Source organism: Pithys albifrons, chromosome 2 (assembly GCF_047495875.1).
Source record: "Pithys albifrons albifrons isolate INPA30051 chromosome 2, PitAlb_v1, whole genome shotgun sequence".
NCBI lineage: Eukaryota > Metazoa > Chordata > Aves > Passeriformes > Thamnophilidae > Pithys > Pithys albifrons.
Genome location: NC_092459.1, coordinates 101,965,403 through 101,985,268, shown reverse-complemented (window position 1 = coordinate 101,985,268; position 19,866 = coordinate 101,965,403). Strand labels below are relative to the sequence as shown.

At 38.5% G+C, this 19,866-nt stretch overlaps 1 protein-coding gene across 1 annotated transcript in view; it reads right to left on the bottom strand.

Annotated features, from left to right (window-relative positions):
• MSH2 (mutS homolog 2) overlaps positions 1–19,866 on the bottom strand; it is a 47,803-nt gene that overhangs the window by 11,880 nt on the left and 16,057 nt on the right. The window contains exons 7-10 of the mRNA XM_071580181.1: positions 11,057–11,256; positions 5,934–6,043; positions 3,622–3,745; positions 1,686–1,836 (exon numbers count right to left, since the gene is read on the bottom strand). Of these exons, the coding sequence (XP_071436282.1) occupies positions 1,686–1,836; positions 3,622–3,745; positions 5,934–6,043; positions 11,057–11,256 (585 nt within the window). The remainder of the gene's footprint in view (positions 1–1,685; positions 1,837–3,621; positions 3,746–5,933; positions 6,044–11,056; positions 11,257–19,866) is intronic.

Here is a 19,866-nt window from a genome sequence, read left to right as displayed (position 1 = left end):
TAAACTCTGCTTTTACCCTTTCAGGTAACACACGCAGAAGATTTAAAAATTAGTTTTCCCCAGGACCTGCCACTGACAGACAAAGAGGAACTTGTCAGAAGTCCAATTAGTGGCTCATTATTAGTGGCATTTCTTAGAGTTGATACTGGGGCTGATACTATTTATGCCTTGATTAACAACCTGAATGATGGGGCTGAATAAACTCTCAAAGACTGTGAACAATACCAGAGGAAGGAGAACAGGACTGCCCTGTCATTGGGGTATCTACAGACTTGAGAAAGAGGTGGACAACAATTTCAGCACAGGCAAAAGTCCTGCACCTGGGATGAAATAACTTCATGTAACAGTAGAGACTGTACTCCAAGCACTAAAAATAATGTAAAATACTGGGGGCACCCAGGGGAAAAGAAGCTGAGCAAAAGCCAGCAGTGCTCCCTGAGGCAGAGAAGGCCAAGCCCGTGCTGGCTGCACTAGCAAGAGTGGACCCAGCATGTTGAAGGAAGTAATTCTTCCCTTCTATTCAGCACTTGTGAGACCATATCTGCAGTGCTGTCTCCAGTTTTTTCTTCCCAGTGAGAGAGATTAAACCTGGAGCAGATGCCACCACAAAGATATGGAGCAGAAGCACATGGCACTCAGGGACAGGCTGAGAGAGATGCCTGCCCAGGCTGAGAGAATCTGAAGTCAGCCTGGAGGGAAGAGGCACCAGACTCTTCTTGGAAGGGCACAACAAAAGGATGAGATACTAAGACCCCAACTTTCTGAAAGGAAAATTTTCATTACATCTGATTAGAAAAGTTTTCTCAAAGAGCGGTACAACACTGGAACTTGTGTTCCACTAGACTATGAAGGATACCTAAAGATGGGCCCCTGGGTAAGGCCTTGAGTTACCTCATCTAACTTTGAGATATAATCTAATTTCCAAGGTGAATCTGCTTTGAGTGAGGGATAAGAGACAGCCTTCAACCTAAGGTATTGCCCAACTCTGCATATCTAACTTTCTACTTCATTTGCTCTGTGTAAAAATACTGAACAGAAAGACATGTGATGACCAATGTAGCCCTTGCTCATGTTACAATACTCTAAAAGAGCTATAATTCAACAAAAGAAGTACAGACTTTTGCTTGGCTGACCTGTGACAGAACTGCTGTGCAGACAAGGAAACATTGAAATCAATTTGCCTGAAAACTGAAATTTTTAAATAGCTTAATCTAAAGAGCCACTGAATTGAAGTTCAATATCTAGGACTAACAGAAATTAGAACATGATTTGGAACAAAAAAAAACCAACAAAAAAAGAACCTATTTATGTTTATCACCAACAAAATTGCTGCATGTCATATTTGGTGATAAACATAAACAGGCTCTTTCCCTACTGCAGCTTGTAGAAGTGTCTGTATAAAACACTCACTGTGAATGCAATTACACTACTCACTGCAGCTAAAACAGAGTCAAAGGACCGAAAATACCTAATAGCTGGAACAGGGAATGCAGCTTTTAACGTAAACTGAATGACTATTCTTCCCTCATGCCAGTCTTGCTCAATATTTTCAATACGTGAGCCAATTAAAAAGGTGAAAATTAGCCATTCAAGATGTGGGCAAACCAGTTCATGGGTGTAATTATAAAGAAACAATTCTATTGCTTTCACAACAGGCTTGAAAAAGCACCAAGATGACCTTATACCTGTTGGTAAATTTCACACCATTCTTCTGTGTATCAACTATTGAATATTTTGAATTGTTACGAAGAACTTTTTCCTCCTTGCAAGTTATTCGAAAGTGATGTCCAAACTGTGAATTTGTCTCCAGTTTGATACTTTTGCCAGCTTCCAAACCTTTTGGATGAAAAGAAAGTAAAAGAAATCAACTGTATTATCACAAATCCAGCAACCTGTCACATTTCTGCTCACTATTCCCCATTTTCCATGATTTTCTCTTGGATAAGCTAATTCAGCAGACTTGCTTTGGTTCTGTACAGCTATGAGAAATATCCACACCTAACACAAGTACACTGATACATTCTCTGCTCTTACATTGATATGCTTCAAACTGCATATTCAAATCAGGCTCACAATTATTGTATTGCTGTGAACTCTCCAGAAAAGTGGAAAATGTTCATAGTAAATTGCAAGGACATTCTGCACTGTTGCTGTAGGCACAGCACCTGTACTCTTGTGAACCTTCTACTAACACATACTTCTGCTTGTGAGATTTCTCATTCCATCCCAACACAATCTTCTCTCTCCTTCTTTTCATCCAGGTATCTTGTTTACACTAAAAAAACCATGCAAGTCCTTAAAAGTGTCACATCATGGCTAGGCTTCGCAAACGAAGATTTGAGAAGGGTACTAGCCACGCTTGCTGCAGGCGTGCTGGTGGCTAAAAAGGCCGATACGGGATAGGCAGGCCCGGTCACAAAAGGCACAGCGGAACGTCTCCCTAGGTGACACTGGCAAGGAACGGTTCTTTCTGCGTTGTCTTTTCTCCTCAAGACTGACTCTCCGTGCATTCTCAAAGGAAGCAGCAGCATCGTGAATGGTGTGTCTCCATGAATCCCGATTGGAGGCCAGAGTGGACCATTGGTGGCAGTCAATATGGCCAAGGCTGAGGTGTTGTTTCAGGGAGTCCTTGTATCTCTTCTTCGGGGCTCCTCTCTTGCGGCAGCCGGTGGCGAGTTCACCATAGAGCACAGTCTTTGGGAGGCAGTGATCCTCCATCCTGGAGACGTGCCCTGCCCAGCGCAGCTGCGTTCTCATCAGCATGGCCTTGATACTGCTGACCCCTGCCTGTTCAAGAACAGACACATTGGTCATGTAATCAGATCAGTGGATGTTTAGGATTGAACGGAGGCAGCACTGATGGAAGCGTTCGAGAAGCCACAGGTGGTGGCGGTAGATGACCCAGGATTCAGACCCATATAAAAGAGTAGACAGTACAATGGCTCTGCAGACACTAATCTTTGTACTTTTCTTCAGGTGTTTATTGGACCAACTCTTTTATAGAGTTTTCCGAAGGCTCTGTATGCCTTTGCTAGCCTGTTGTCTATCTCTTTGTCGATCTTACCATCTGAGGAAATGATACTTCCCAGATAGGTGAACTGCTGGACTGACTTAAGCTCTGAATTGCCTATGGTGATGTGAGGATGATGGAAGACTTCTTGAGGTGCAGGTTGGTAGAGAACTTCCATCTTCTTCAGGCTGACTTCTACTACATTTTGCAAAGAAACATCAAAAGAAAACTAGCAAGTCCTGAATGGACACTCAGAAAAATGCAGTCGGGGAAAAAAAAGTTTCAATGCATGTCCTCAAAGGATGCAAAACAGAACCAGACTTAGCAAGAGTTTAATGAGTTACAGTTCTACCAAATGAATTCTGCCGTATACTGCAACATGCATAATTCCTGAAATGTTTTGGGACCCTGTCTTTGAAAAAAAATAAAGGCCAACTTCTAAACCAAAAATCATTTTGTTTTCAACAGATTGTACTGTGACAACTAATGTCACGCCAACCCAACAACAAAACAGTACAAACATACCTTAACTCCTCTATACCAGGTTTTCATCACTCAATCACAAAACTTTTACAAAGGACAGAAGAATCAAAGGCAGCCCCAAACCCTACCTAGTTCTTTGGCTGAACTCTTTAACAGGGACTGCATTTTCTCTTCCAGTTCATTCATTCTCTCTCTTAATTCTGTTAAATTAGGATCAAAAGAAGACTTGACAAGAAATTCATGATTCTCCACCTAGGGAAAAATAACAAGAAAAAATGCACATGGACAGAGGCAATTAAAAAAATAACCTCCCCGATCACAAACAGTGAAATGATTTTACTTAATCATTTATTCAGTTCTTTTAATATATGTAATTTTTTATGCAATGATGCTTATGATAGTTGCTGTCTGATTCCACTGCAAAACAAATACATCTCAAACACTTGTTTTCTCAAGTGATATACTTTATATAATCAAAATATACCAACTTAACAGACTCCTTTCTGCTGAAATGGAGTCTCCTGCACATTTATTTACAAAAAAATAACTGAGCAGGAGGTAGGGAAAAAAGGGAAGTCAGAGGAAATGAAATTGTTATGTACATAATCTGTATGCTAACCTGGACTTATGCAGCTAATCAAGAGAGAGTGTAAAAGGATGGGGCATTTCAAAACAGGAAGTCTTTAGAAATGGAAGTTTTTGAAACAGTCATTCCTGCCCAAAAGAGACTGAAGAGGTTATGGAAGGAACCTGCATAATATCATCAAAAATCCTACCCAATTTCAACCCAGCTCTTGAGTTGAAAACTGTACACAGTTCCTTCTAAGTTTAACATCTTCAGAGGCCCAGATGAAATAACTTGTATTTCATCTTTTTTCTCTCACTTTCCCATGCTATCACTGCCAGGTGGCTGTATCCTGAAAGCAGCAATAAACTCTGAAGTTGCCCTAACTTGAGGAGGAGGTTGGAATAGAGGGTTTTTCAAAGGCCCCTTATGATTCTGTGAAAGACAGGAAGGGAAGTGACAGTTTCTCAACTTCTATTACAGCTAGGTAAATGAATAACCACATCCCACGCTTTTTGAACTTAGATGTTTCTTTTTATATTAGAATGGGTTATTGACATAATTTAGTTGCTATGCCAACCTATACATCTATTGCACTCAGAATAGAGCTGGGTATTTTGTTTGAACTCCCCAAAAATCTAAGAGGAATTTCAAGTCAAAGTTCAAGTTTTAACATTCATGTTGACAAGGGTTATTCTCCTGGTAAAACCAGTGTTGACTTATCTATAGCCATTTTGCAGTATCTTGGAGGGGAGGAAAAACCAAATCCAACATACCAGATTCTATGGGACTTGATTAAAAATAACTGACTTGTTATTCTGTTTAGGACAACAAAACAATTTTAAAGCAGAACCTGAAAAGAAATTTGAAGAGCTGGACTATGAAGGGTGAAGGCTTAGAACAGCTGTTAGTTTTAAAGAAAACAGAGTCCCAGGGCACAAAAACTGCATCAACAGATGGTCTGTAACTAGTATAAAGCTATAAATTTCTTCATTACCATATATCACAAATTACAGCAACATGTCAATCAAACAGTCTTTCCATAAACAGTAAAATGCAGTTGATGGATGCATAACACAATACAAAGAGATAAAATGCAGCGCTTCTGCCTTTGGAGAAAAGTGTGCGTGGTCAAAATTCTAAAGCCACTGCAGTTTCCCCAAGTTTGACGCTTTGCCCTTACTACCACATCTGGCACTTGGTTAGGTAGATCTCACAGTTCCACAGTCAACTGAGACTGACACTTATGGTGATCCTAAAAGACTTCCCAAGTTAACCAAAATTACTGAAAGAGCTTGTTGAGAGAGGTACGTTAAATATGCTTCTAACCAAGCACATCCATGTCAAAATCCATCTCATCAGTTGTCTAACAAATATAATGGGAGAAAAAGTAAAATTCTTTCAGGCATGGTCAATCAGAGGCAAACTGTTAGTTATGAAGACTTAATCCCACCAAAGAGAACCAAGTCGAATGAACTTCACAGAAAGAAAAAAAAATGTATTAAACATATTCTGGCTACATTCTAGATATGAGACATACTACAGTAACTTTACAAATACAAAGAAGCGGAGAAATTACTCAAGTACTTCACCACTTTTAATACTGATGAGGTTTTAAAAAAATAGTTTCAGCTCCACAGCATTCATGTATACAAAGCATTTTTTCATTGGCCAGATAATTTCAGATAGAGGGTGAGTATCTTGTTGATATTCAACTGCTATAATAATAACAGTCTTCATAGATTCCACAGACAAATTATCACTAACAACTTAATATAGAAAAATCAATTAAATTTAGTGAGTGTAGAGCAGATTGGAAAGTTCAACAAGAAACTTTAATTGCTAAATAAACCCCTCCCACACACCAGTCCATACCTTATCCATGTCCAATGTTGTCTCTATCATCTCCAGAAATTTTGTGAAGTCAGAGCAGATATCAGTAAGAGGTGTTATAAACACTGCCAACAACAACATCTGGTGAGCTCCTGTTAAGAACAAACAAGAAAAATTATCATTCACAAAACCCCACAAATTTACCAGACTTCACTTACCCAAGATAAACAACACAACTACATAGCTGGTTAATTTTTACTAAGACGGGTTGTAATTATTTCACTGAAACACATATACCTTTTTCTAAAACTGGCATTATCCCACCTACATTCTGATCAAGTTTGTACCTATTCTGTCATCTCTGTTCATAACTTGTTGTATTAATTCCCTTCTACTATGAGAAAGACTACAGACAAACAACAGTTTGAAAGCAAACCTGCTGTTTGAGTATTACCCATTCTTGCACATAAAAAGTTGAAATGGCTTCAGTAAAAAGGGAGGTCTTATCAGCCACACTCAGTTTTCAACTTTTTTTAAGATAAAATTACCAAAACTTGGGAATATTTGGTAGATTACAATATGGACATAAAGAGAAATTCAGGTGTACGTTACTTGTTTTTTGTTTTGTTTTGTTTTTCACAAAAAAAAGACCATCTACTCTAACCAGATCTCTGTAGTCACTGATCTTTCCACTAAATGGAAAGCCATCAAAATTGAATTAGTCTTTTCCAATGTATTTTGTTAACACAGATACTCTGTAGCACCAAGTCACATATTGGATGGAAGTCCATAAAACACCAGAAGTATCAAACACCAAAAGCAGTTCACAGTTAACATGCAGAGATTCCAATTTTGTGAAAGAAGTATTTTCTTCAGACCTACAAATAAGCACCTACATCCAGCAGCCAGCTGTGAAAACGTTCTGTCAGGAAATAAATGTTTACATCTTTGCAGCCACTTCAAGTTATTATTTAATCACAGAAATATTAGCATTATTGACTATGTGATTTAAAGCAAATGCCTCAAAATGAACCCAATACTATGATCTTATAGTCGCTGGATTATGTACAGAATTATTCTATTTGCCTCTAATGCTTACAGGCAAGGCTTTGCACATTAACAGAGAAATACAGAATTAAGCTCTGGTTATTCCAGAGCCTCTCAATTTCTCACCAGACTAGGAAAAAAGTCCTAATCTTTCATAAGAAAAATTTCCATACAAATTTATAGAAGTCACATAGTGAGGACATGATTACCCAAGGGAATCTCTCTTCTCTCTCAGTACTGTAATTCAAGTAGAAAGTTTGGTTTGATACCTTTTCCTCCCATGCCTTTTTGCTTCCCCAATCCCTCAAGCTTTTAAAGCTCCAAACTGATTAGTGTCTATTAATAGATAAAAAAATACATATTGTTGAGACATAATTTAACTTATAAAAATGGAGTTTTCTGCTGACTAAAAATCTTCAAAAATTAGGAGAGATATGAAGTGAAGTACAGATTGTTTTTTATTCCAAATCTCTTGCTTGGTCTCCTCAGGGTTTTCTTCCCCTCCTGTAAGAAGACACATCTAAACCAAGCTAGAAAATAAAAGGAGTCATCAAAGAAGGAAGAGATTGAAGAGCAGAAAAAACCTCATGTCCACTCTCCAGAGTGGACTTAGCAGTTCCCAGTGCTCCAGCTGACAAAGTACATGGCACACACCATGAAATGATCTTCAGCATTCCCGAATTAATGAAAAATGATGGTGCTTGAACCTAAAGTAGCTAGTAGTTTCTTTTCTTGAAATGAGTAAGTAGGGAAGGTTCATGATACATTTCATTACAAAGAGTACCTCTTCAGACACCATAGGAAGATGGCACATTCAAAAATCAGAATATTTTCATTTATTAAACAAATACCAATGTATTCACAAATATTTATGATATGGTTAGAAGTGATACATTGCAAAATTTATTCACAGTTTCAGTCCAACTTCAAATGCATTATCCAGCACTTGAAGGAAGTAAAATAGTGGAGTTAGTAAATACTGAGGCTTTATAGAAGTTATACACACATGCCTTTCTTAAAAGCATAATACCTGGCATTAAGAGAATATGAGCAAAAAACACCACTGAAAAACTCTAAATTAAACTCCAACTTCTCTCACACCTGCATTCACAAACTCATAAAAAAGATTCATAGCAAAAAAAACACTTCTGCACCTACTCAACATTATTAGTGTGTAAGGTAACCATTGAGAGAAAGACTAATGAACCTATGTACAGTCAAAAACATAGATGCATACTGATCACAGAGCCTATCCGTTCCCAGGTACAGTTTTTAATTTAAACCATAATTTACTTACTGAAGCACAGAGAAGTGTTTATTACATGCATTGAAGACTTGACTTTTAATGTGGTTTCAAAAATGCTGCACAGAAATTAAAGTCAACCACTAATCTTCACACTTGAAACACTTACACAGTTTGGCAACAAACTAACACTGTCCAGGGAAAACACAAATCTCATGACTAAGTGCATCGGCCATTTTGGTAGTACAATGGAAATAGGGATAAAAGGAAAAAAACAACGGAAAATGGGATAAAATACAGTATAGACTAGAGGCAAATCATAATGATATAGTGTAACATCTGTCCTAAAACAAAGGGAAATCTGCAGACCCAATTTGAGCTGTTCTAAAGCATTCAGCAGGGTGTCAAAGGAAATGGTAAGGTGCAAGGTCCGTGATTTATGAAATGACCAGAAGGCAGATAAAGAGGACATCACTTGGAAAAGATGAATGAGCTGAAAGGATATCAGCAATACAGTCACTCCAGGGCTTATACAAGCATTTATCTTTTAAAGGTGTGTGAATTAACATCAATGCACAAAAGAAGGCTGCTTATAAAAGTCAGGAAAATAAACAATATGAAGATATGAGTAGATTATACTGGAATAAAGTAAATCAGAAATAGATCAGCACTAATTGACCTTCAAAACTGGACTAATAGAAATGAAGTAAAATTTAACATGGACTAAGATGACACATTGATAGAGAAATGTGTTTACTATGAGAAAGGGAATAATCAGCTGGATATGACAAAAGATGGGAAACAGCAAAGTTTCGATCACAACACGGTTATAGCACACCAGTGCAACAGTCTTGGAAAGAACAGTGTATTGAAATATGCAGTAAGAGGCATTTCCAAAAGCAGTAAGGGGGTACTCAGGTCACTGCATACAGTATGGTAAAAATACACCCGAAACCCAGCATACAATTTCTGTATTCTAAATATTTATAGCCTTAAGATAAAGAGCACCCATTTGAGATGGGAAGGAAGATGTTTCAGAAGCTTCTTCAAGACAAAAGTCCTGTTCAGTATCTACATTTTATGCCTCAGCAATTTGAATAATGAACTGCAGCTCCCTTTTGCCAGCCATAACAAAAAGATCTGATGACACAGAGTCCTTTCCCACCTTACATTGATTTCTTATGTCTAAAACAGAAAAAGTCATCTTCACTCATTAGCCCCCTGCTCCAGTTTCGTCATCCATAAAAACAAGGATCTCAACAAAGCAATGCTACATATTGAGGGCAGGGCAATCACTGCTGCTCACTGCATGGTAAGTTGCTCTATCTCCCCACAGCCACTCAAGAGGTAAGGAAGTTCTGAAACTGGCAGATACTCAGAACGGTCAAAAATCTTTCTGACTTCCCATCCCTTGATGAGTTAAAACATTTTGTACAGTAACAAATGGAAAAATGATCAGATCCAGGCTGAATCAGTCACATACATTCAGAATTACCAGACCATTCATGTACTTTAAACAGGTGGTTCAAGTACAAAGAAAAATTAAAATAACACTTTGCCTATTTTGAATTATCTTTGCTATACTGCTGGTGATTGCCCTACTAAGGTTAAATGATTCACGTGTAGAACACCAAGAACCTTTTGCAGTCTATTAATTTTTCCATATGGTGAGCTTAGCAGTTTGCCTTACACAGCTTACTCCTCGAAACTTCTAAAAATGGAATTGTTTTCCTACTGTGTTATGACAGAGAAACTCTGTTGATCCAAATGACAACTAATAGAAAAAGAAATAAAGACAGGAAGCCAAGATTCTGAACTAATGCCTCAGATTAAGATGGGAATCCAACAGCTCCATGTCAAGGCTGAAACAAGCAGACTCTGGAAAAGCCAAAGGGACATGACTGAGGCAGCTAAGGAGTGGCACAGCTCTTTATGAACCAAAACAAACAAAAAGGTTGAACAGCTTCAGATTTTAACTGCTTTTGGAAATAATACAGTCATCAACCAAAAATTAAGATTAATATTTTAGAAGATAAGTTTCATAAGTCATAAAACTATAGTACAGAAGTCTAAAACCCTGAGTAGCTTTGTTGTCTACTTAAATACAAGAAAGGGATTTTTGCAACCATACCATTTCAAATAACATTTCTCTTGAAGGCTTTGGTGCTTGCTTTATACACAGAGGTTTTCAAACAAATGAACAGGCTTCTACAAAAACATGCTCTCTGGCAGGTTAGGACTGCTCTTGCTAAATTAATTCACCCCCTCATTATGCTGAACTTATCCTGCACTTTCTTGTTACACACAGAAAAGGAAAAGAAATAGCAGCATTTGTGTTTTCTAGATTTGCTTGTCATAGTGTTGCTCTTCCTACTAAAGAAGATCAGACAAAACTCTGCCACATTACTTGCATGAAATACAGGAGTATTCCGATTAAAAAAAAGCCATTCCAATTAGACTGATAATGCTTAAACTGGGGGTTTTTGCATTTAATTACAACCCAAGGTGTAAAATGTCTTCAAAAGGAAGACAACAATATTGTATGAATGGTTGTTTGTAAGATCCTAATACACATCGAATAGGTCAGAAATTCTTAGAGACAAGTCCACATCAAAGATTACTGCACCATCACCCAACAGTTCACGTATTTCAGGTACACACTAATTGGAACACTCTGGCAAGTAAAGGTTTGGTATTATTAAGTATCTGATTGGCATTTCAGAATTTCAGCTCATTTCAAATTCAAATGTGTTTAAGTTTTATTCCTGCAATAAAAGAACATAGGAATAAAAGTAATTCTTTGGAAATCTACACACTATTTCTTTGCATCATCAGCATACTATGAAACATTGAAACTAGATGGAGGCAGCATTACCTTCATGTTTTTCTAGTACTTGTATAACATTAGGCACTTGATTAATAGCCTGGTACATTCGGTAACAGTCCTGTAAGTTGGCTGCTTGTCTCTGAAATTTCTTTGCCAGTCTGTTAAGGTCTGGAAAGCGACGTAAGAGATCTTCTTGAAGGCACTGACGTAGCTCTGGATCCTCCACAAACGCTTCAACCAAATTCAACCTAAGTAAGAAGTTCATAACAATGATTAGCGTGACATGACCTATAATTCTTTCACGTCACCAGTGAGAATTAAAACACTTATTTGACAGTTTCTATCTATACTTTCTCTATAGATGTATCCATTGGCGAACTTTCCTGATCAAAAAATCCAAATGAAACTAAGACAACACATGAGCTGAGAAAGCAAGGATATTTAGCCTATGTCATGCTTCTGTAGTTTTGAACAGTTGGGGTTCCTAATGAACAGCACTGGAGCGAAACTGTTTTAAGCACAAATGCCAACATCTATTCATTAAGTATGTTAACTCAGAATTGACTCTGAGATTAATCCCTTCCCTGCACCATAAAAAAAGTCCTCCACCAGTTTATGAAAAAAAAAGAGGTATTAAGTAGGAAAATAAAAACCACTGTAGGGGAAAAAAAACCCAATAGTCTTGGCAAAGGTTAGCTCCCTGTGGTCAAGGCCAACACTGAAACTGTGCAGCTGCGCAATCCTGGGCCACAGAATCAGAATCCTCGAGTTTGGAATCCTCTGGACACTGACTATTCCAGCCTCTGTTTAAAATAGGATCACAGCTAAAGTCAGCTGCCTAGGACAGTGTTCAGTCACATTCTGGGTACCCCAAGGATGGTGCCAGTAACAACCCCTGAAACACACCATTAGTAACTGGCCTCCAGGTGGACTTCATGCAGGTGGATCACCATCCTTTGACCCGGCAGCTCAGCTAGTTTTCAGTCTACCACACTGTCTGCTTACCTAGACCATACTCCATCTCAAATGTAATGGGAGACAGTGACAGCTGAAGTCATGATAACTAACATTCACTGTTCTTCCCTTATCCCAACCATATCATCAATTTGCTATAGAACACTGTTGGGTTAGGCAGGCATGATTTTCCGTTTGTAAATCCATGCCAACTAATTCCAAACTACTGTTTGTCTCATAGCACATATTGGGGGACTACATTCTTATCAATGTCTGTACTGTCTGCCACCCTTGTTGTCACCATTGACTCCCAGCTTGTCTTCCCTTACTGCTGCTCCCTGACATTTTGGGTTGGCTTTTTTTTTGGTGGTGTTTTTTTGTTAGTTTTTTATGTAGTTTTTTTTTTAAATGGTGAAATAAATATCCTTTAAGTGCTGAAAGCAATCATAAATCTCAATAAGAAGTGACAAAGCATTAAATTGTATTTCTCCACTAGAATGTAAGTGACCTTTCATATGTTTCTTGTTTTGGCTTTTTTTTTGCATCATCTCTACATATTTCGCATTTGTAGGTAAAGAAAGAAGTCAGATATTGTTCATTTTGGAGAAGTCACTGTTCTTCGATCACACTTTCAGAACAAGAAGAGCTCTGACTCCTTCAGAGACCCCCACACATTATATACCGTGCTGATTACTGGTTAATTACACTAGCATGTCATCTATCAGTATCTTGCCTTCAGCAGGGAAGTTAACTTCATGCAGAGACATGCAAGGATAGAAAAGACAGCTTTCACCACGTTATTCCTACCAGTTTGGTTACTGGCAGAAAAATGTATTTGTCTCAATTACAGTAACATTTGCACTTGCAAACTGCATTGGAAATGACAGTTTTTGTTGTCATTTTGAAAGCAGTAATCTCTACGTTGCACCATGCAATGTTCTGCAGAGAGTGCCAGACAGTGGCACAGGGGTCACACAGGACAGTGCCTCAGTAGCAAAGGCTTGCCCAAGAAACCAAGGCTTTGGCTTTGGCTAAGGCAACACAAGACAGACACTCCCAGACAGGTAGTGGTACACTTGAGTATATAAAAAATTCAGAAAGGATGCCCTTCTGTTGCACTAAGTATTCTACCTGCACCACTCCAGTGAGCCTTCTGTATTATACTAAACAAAATCAACAAAAAAGATGAGAGAAGAATCCTACCTCTACATTTACCCATTCAACTACTGCCTTAGTAAATGTAGAGATTGACATTACTGACACATAATAGTGCTTTACTTCCAAAAGACACATTAAGGTTTCAGCATGTACACAGAGCTTGTGAGAAGGAGACAGGAAGATACTTTAAGATACTTACGGTGAGAATACAGAAGATTTGTATAAGAAATATCATGAAAGACAAGTAATTTTCAATTCTGATCTCTGTTGGTGTTTCTGAACACAATTTCTAGCTTTTTTTATCAAGAAGGTTTGGGGGAATAATAAGAATTACATGATCTTGTCACAGCAGATACATTGCCATGTTTATTACAAATCCCTACAACTTGCTGAGCAGACCCAATTTATGACTCACATCACAAAATGTTTTCTCTAAAGCACCAGCAGCAACCGGTGATCAAACTTTAAAACTTTAAAAACTTTTTTTAAAGACCAGATTTTTTGTTCAATATTAAAAAAAGAGCCTCTACCCCAAACCAAAACCTCAACCAAATTAAAGACACTCGATACAACTGTTTAACAGCCTAAATAAAAGCCCCCTAACCAGATGTCTTCCTAATTTCCCCCAGGGATTACAGAAGGAACCAGCCTGCCAATTTGTACCTCCTCACAGAAACTAAGTAACGTGGTCATTTTTAGTCATGTAATCTGGAAACAATTCCTTTGGCAAGAACCATACAGGATTCACTGCAAACTTCTCCCAGGAGCAGACCCATGTGTTGTTACTGTTACCTTCCCTGGTCTTTAGCAGTTACGGTCCTGGCAAACACACACGAGGCTCTACTACCCTGGTGTTATATGCTCTCACTGCCCAGTAATATTTAAGATTTGTAAACTTATTTATTACTTCTCAACTATCACAATACCACTACACATGAACCCAGAAAGGGGCACTAGTTGAAAATACTTTCAAGTTTTATTATCTGCAAAACTCCATGAATTTCTGGTTTAAAACAACCTTTCTTCACCTCAGAAAGTACTAGGGAGAAAGCAAGACATATTTTGAATGTTTTTACATTATAAAAGTGAACTTTAACCTAGAAAAATACTATTCTTGCCTATAGTAGGAAATCAGAGTTCAGTGTTTTATTCAACCTCCTTAGGTTACAGACTACTCCATGATTTCAATATTAAAATTTCCAGTATAAAAACTATTTTTTTTCTGATTTTGATGACCAATCTAACATATGCAAGAATGTGCAAAATTCAAGTTCACCATCAACATTAGATCCTATCTTGCCCTCTGATAGCTTTAAAGTCAGAGCACTTAGCTTCTCTTCCAGGAGATACTTACACAATCAGCAATCCTAGAATATGGATATATACACAGAATCACTTCTTGAAACTTTCTATATTTCACACTTGGATAAGACCAGCAGCAACGGTTTCTACAATGCCTCTGTACCTTATCTTTAAAATCCAACTGCACAGAGATTTGACTTCAACCTGACTCAGAGATGCCCAACACTCTGAATCCATATAAAGCTCTGTCAGACACCACCAGAATATGTTCATTCTTTCTGCACACATTGGTTTACACTTTTTCTCATTAAAATCAAACCCATCCCTTTTCTCTCCAATCAGTCAGCCTGGTTTGGTCTTCATTAAAAGTTTGGTCTTTACTTGTGTCACCTAAAAAAGTGTCACTCCAGCTGCTGTAATAATCATTAGAGAATATCTCAGGCGCAGCTTCTGGACTCGAGCTTACCTCTATCAGGATGAGTTTTTATTTTAACTTGCTTGTGCCTTTTACACAAACAAACCCTTCACTTTCATCCCATGACTCCTTCAGCTTGTTCAACAGACTCTTGGATAAGAACTTGTCAAACACATTTTGAAAGCTCTAATTTATTTTTTTCCCCTCCTCTTTTGTCCAAAACAATGACTAGTTCAGAGAGTTCTCAGATCAGCATGAACAATTTTCCTCTGCCAAAACAATGATAATTAGACTAACATTTCATGACCCTACTGATACTGTTCTACCTTCCCCCCTACAGTTGCCAGCAACTATGATATGTCTGACAGGTTTGTGTTCATGCCACATTTTGCATAACAATATCCTGTTGGTAAGAACGCATACAAGGCTGCTGAACAGAAAGGGCTACATCTTAAGGTAATGCAACCATAAGCCATGAATAATGCTCACAAGTAATAATGAAATCAAATGACAGTTTGTTTTAATATAAAGCTCAATTGAGGGAAAAAAAGGAAAAAAAAGGAACAAATGAGAGAATCCAAGAAAGTGTAATCAAACAAGAGCTGACAACACTGGATAACTTGTTTCTGCCACACAGCGAAAAAGGGAAAGGAAAAAAGGCCAAAACTTTCTACCACAGATCTAAGATAGCACAACCAAGATAACATAAACAATTACAAGTAGTGAAACCACACTAGAACGTAAACAAAATCTTTGAAGACAGTTAATGTTTGCAAACTAAACTACAAAAGCAGCAAAAAGAAGTTCAGCTGATATAACTGAAAATCAACACAACTGCTTTTCTTGAACTTGGAAATTGTAACCACCTTTGCATTCCTGCTATGCAAAACCACACCTGTTTATCAGCTTTGAATTCTGTGCAACAAGTAATATTAGGCTTAGGGTGTCCTGATAGAGAGAGGAAAAAAACCACATATCTCCAAGGTTCTGTTGGATATTCCAGAATCCAACTGAAAGCATTTAATTTTTACCCCAGTTTTACTGTTACTGAGAGGCATCTCTTAAATCTACTATTGACAAAAGACTAACGCACTACACAAAAAAAAAAGACAACAAAAATCTGTTTTCAGTCTAATAAATGTCACACACTGTCCCAAGTCTCAACACAACATTTCATTCCATGGAGGTGGACATCATATTTGACATCAGAAGAGATTGCTTCTTCTTTGCTACAGCTATGCAGTATTTTTCATCACCATTTTAAGGTTATTGCGCTCGATACTGTCTAAACACAAAGACTGTCAGGACGGCTTAATTATATTTCTAAGCTTTTACAGAGTTAGATATAGAAGTTTAAATCAAGAGGAAAACATTAATCAAGATTGATTTGTATATAGATTTCACATAAGGATGAAATCAGATTGTCAAAACAATAACTAAACTAAGAGATTAAAATAAAAGACCAGGTTAAATGAATAGAGTATTTTTAATGCCTGAGCAGGATTGGCCAGCACAAAAAAAAAAAAAAATTCTAACACACCAGTGAGCTGTACAATAAAATTACTTATAAAGCACCTAAGATGCAATCTCTACTGCACTGACATCCTGCACAACCCTGGGTAGTTCCATGCCTCTCCCTGCATGCAGGAAGGAGAACGCTTCCCTCAAGCACCTCTGCTCAGAAGAAGGACTCTGATATTTTTTGTCATTTCGTGAAACTTGGATCTATATAAATTCAGTAACAGGTATTTAATAATGAGTAATACATAATTGCTACTACAGGGTAGTGACTTAAATCCCAAATACTCATAGATGTTTTCATTGGAAAAAAACTGTTCTGAATAAAAATTCCAGATGACATATGGAAAGAAAAGTGTTAATACTGAAATCAAATTAAGAATGTACACTTTTACAGGGGAAGCTGACTTATTTTCAAGAAGATTTTAAAGTTTGTTACTCCCCTGACTATGTAACAGATGCGTCTTCTGAAGAGAATACATTTGTATTCTCTGTCTGCTAAAGGGTTTCTTTGACTGCAGATTAAGATCAACTTTCCTGTTCTATTTGATTATAGAGAATTTTAATTGAGAAACACCACTCACAAAAGCAGCATATTAAGGACTGCTTTAAGATATACTGAGACTTTCATCTCACCACAAGTTTCAGAACATTCATAGTTGTATCAGTTTAATTTTATATTTTCTTTATACAAAGGAAAGTGGAAAACCACTTCACATACAATTATTTTGTTTTCCCTTGGGTTTCTTTCAAACTCAGATCTCTTCTTAATCCAATGCAGCCAACGCAAATCCTCCCTAGACATATTTAACCTGGACATATAAAATTAATACCCACCATCTTACCTGTTCTAATTGGGTTTTCTTTTCCACACAAAGCATTTGGGATTTTAACACCCTGGAGGAAGCCCACACCAGAGTAAGTTGCTTTAGTTGATTAATACTGGCATCTGTGTTTCCCAGACAGAAAAAAACCAAGGCACTATCCTAAGCTGCCTTTATAAACCTCTCCTGGTGACCCAGTCATTCCCTAGACAATCACCTCTCTCACAAAAATCAGCCCAAGTCCAGTTCACTGCCTCAGGTAAGCAGTAGGTACCACCTTAATTTGCAAAGCTTTCTTTTCATGCCAAAGAACCTCAGTATGCTTCACAGCTTTTGAAGTATTAAGACAGATACCCAGGATAAGCACATGGGAAGCTAAATCAGATCTCTGAAGCCTGACACTGAGAATTACTTGAGTTCAGCACACAGCAGCATAAAAATCATACCATCCCAGGTCATTGTGCCCAGTACAATCAGAGCTGTTGCATGCATTTATAAAAATATTCCACCTTTCTCAAGCAAGCACAAAGAACTAACAATGCAAAATATTTAGGCAGCCCACACATGCTTCTGGAAGTGCTTAGTTATGCACGAAAGATGTTTTTTTATGAAATTGGAGCAATCTTTGTAAACAATTTGAAATAAAAATAACACAAAAACAGAGGAATAAGGAACCAGCAGCTTTAAAGAGATTAATACCATCAAAAGTCATTTTATTTTACTCATACACCATAAGCTTAGGATCACTGATCTTCTAAATCCCCACTCAGCTCACTGGAGACTGTGCAGAAGCTGCTCTGGTTTCTGGCAATGAGCCTCCAGCTGGTGGCAACTTTTACCTAAGCCACAGGAACAGCCTTGCAGGGGGCTCACCATAGGCACTAGTTCTTCCAGTATTTTGAAGACACAAGATTTGAATTCAGGCTTTTGAGAAAGCTGCTCTCTGGATGAGTTACAAATACACCTCTCTAGCACTTCATACACATGAGACAGAACATCCCAAACAAGGGGCCAAAACCTTTCTGTTCTTTTAATGCAATTGTACCAATTTGGCCCTACAACATCATTAGGGTCAAAAATCTTATGTCTGAGTGACTGTCCCAAGCTGTTTACCTGAGCAAGCTCTCTTCCAGCATTCCCAAGTTTGTATGCATGCACAAGTGCCTGTAGTTCAAAAGCAGATAACTCAGGCAATTCCAGCTGGCCTGGGTGAGAAGCTTGTGCCCAGGTAAGGAAGGCTTCTTCCTACTCTGTCTGCCAAAAGAGCAGCTTCACATTATTCCCCTCAATCCTATATGGCTCAAGTTCTGTTTTTCACCTGCTCTTGTCCAAACTGTGTGACTTGTTATTGTTTCTTCCTGGCATGCTGGCACAAAGTTGGTTTTGTTTCTTCAGTTAACATGCTACAAATTATTCTGTACTATCCAATTACTATCAGGTGGTCCCGTGCTGTAAAGAGAGCACTCTGGACTCTGAATCCCAAAGTCGTGAGTTCCCCAAGGTCCTCAGTGGGGACCGTCCCCTGGCAGTTCAATGCCTCCCTGACATCCCATCCCGTCAAATCTCGGATGCTCAGCAGGGTCAGCCCCGGTCAGTACCAGGTGCTGTGACAGTCCCAAGGACTTCCCTGTCACTGTCCGAGCTCGCTCGGCCGTGGCAGATGGACCTCAGGACTTAAACGGTGGGGCCAGTTCTGCACATGCTGTGCCTCACCTAAAAAATCCACTGTGCAGGCTGGAAGGGCACACCCACATGGGGAGAGCCCTTCCCAAATCGTCATTCCCGAATTACTTCACAGGTTCACTCCCTGAAAACCACTGTTGCAACCTATAAACAAACAAAAAACCCCTAAACTAGAAGATACACCTCACCTACATAACAAAACTTTGAAGATCACAATGAAGTACAACAATGTATATACATCCTCAATTCAGAATTTAAAGTGCATTACTGTTTTATGTGAAGGATGTGAAATTACAGGCTTCTAGCAATGAAAAGAAATTGTATAATAGATTAACAGCAACAGCAAACCAGGACCAAAGCCCCATGGTGACGCATCTCACAGTTTACCTGTAATGTCTGTTTTCTTACAAAGACAATGCTGTCATCCCAGTAAGATTATAGCAATCCTTGTACTCTGATGACCTCCCTAGCTCCTCAAAAGATTTTGCAATGATTCACAGTTGTAAACCCAAACAGAGTTTCAAAAATTCTCCCCTGCAGAAACAGAACAGTCACACAGACCAAGCAAGACCCGGCTGGTAGAGCTTGAAAGCTGTCCTGCTTTTTACACAGGCAAGTCCCCTGGCATGGAGGCCAAAGAGCTGGTAATCTGGCAAAGGAAGCTGTGGACACCTCAGGCTGACGCTGAGGGTGATGCTCCCAGTTGCAGTGCCCTCCTTAAACACACATCATCATTTGCTGTGGCTGTGTTTGCTTTCCACCTCTAGCTCCCCTGAACCACCTTGCCCTGGGGTGGCCCTGCCAGCAGTGGACAAGCCCAATTGTATCCCGATGTCATCTTAAGATGTCAAGGAAATTATGCCCTCAAGCCACAGTCCCATCAACACTTCTAAGCTGGCAGAAACCAGCATTGCCACCACAAAAACTGTGAGATAGCAGTGCTGCCCATTGTTCCTCTACCTGCCATACTTTCTCCCTCAAGTTTTAAATTAACTAAATCAAGG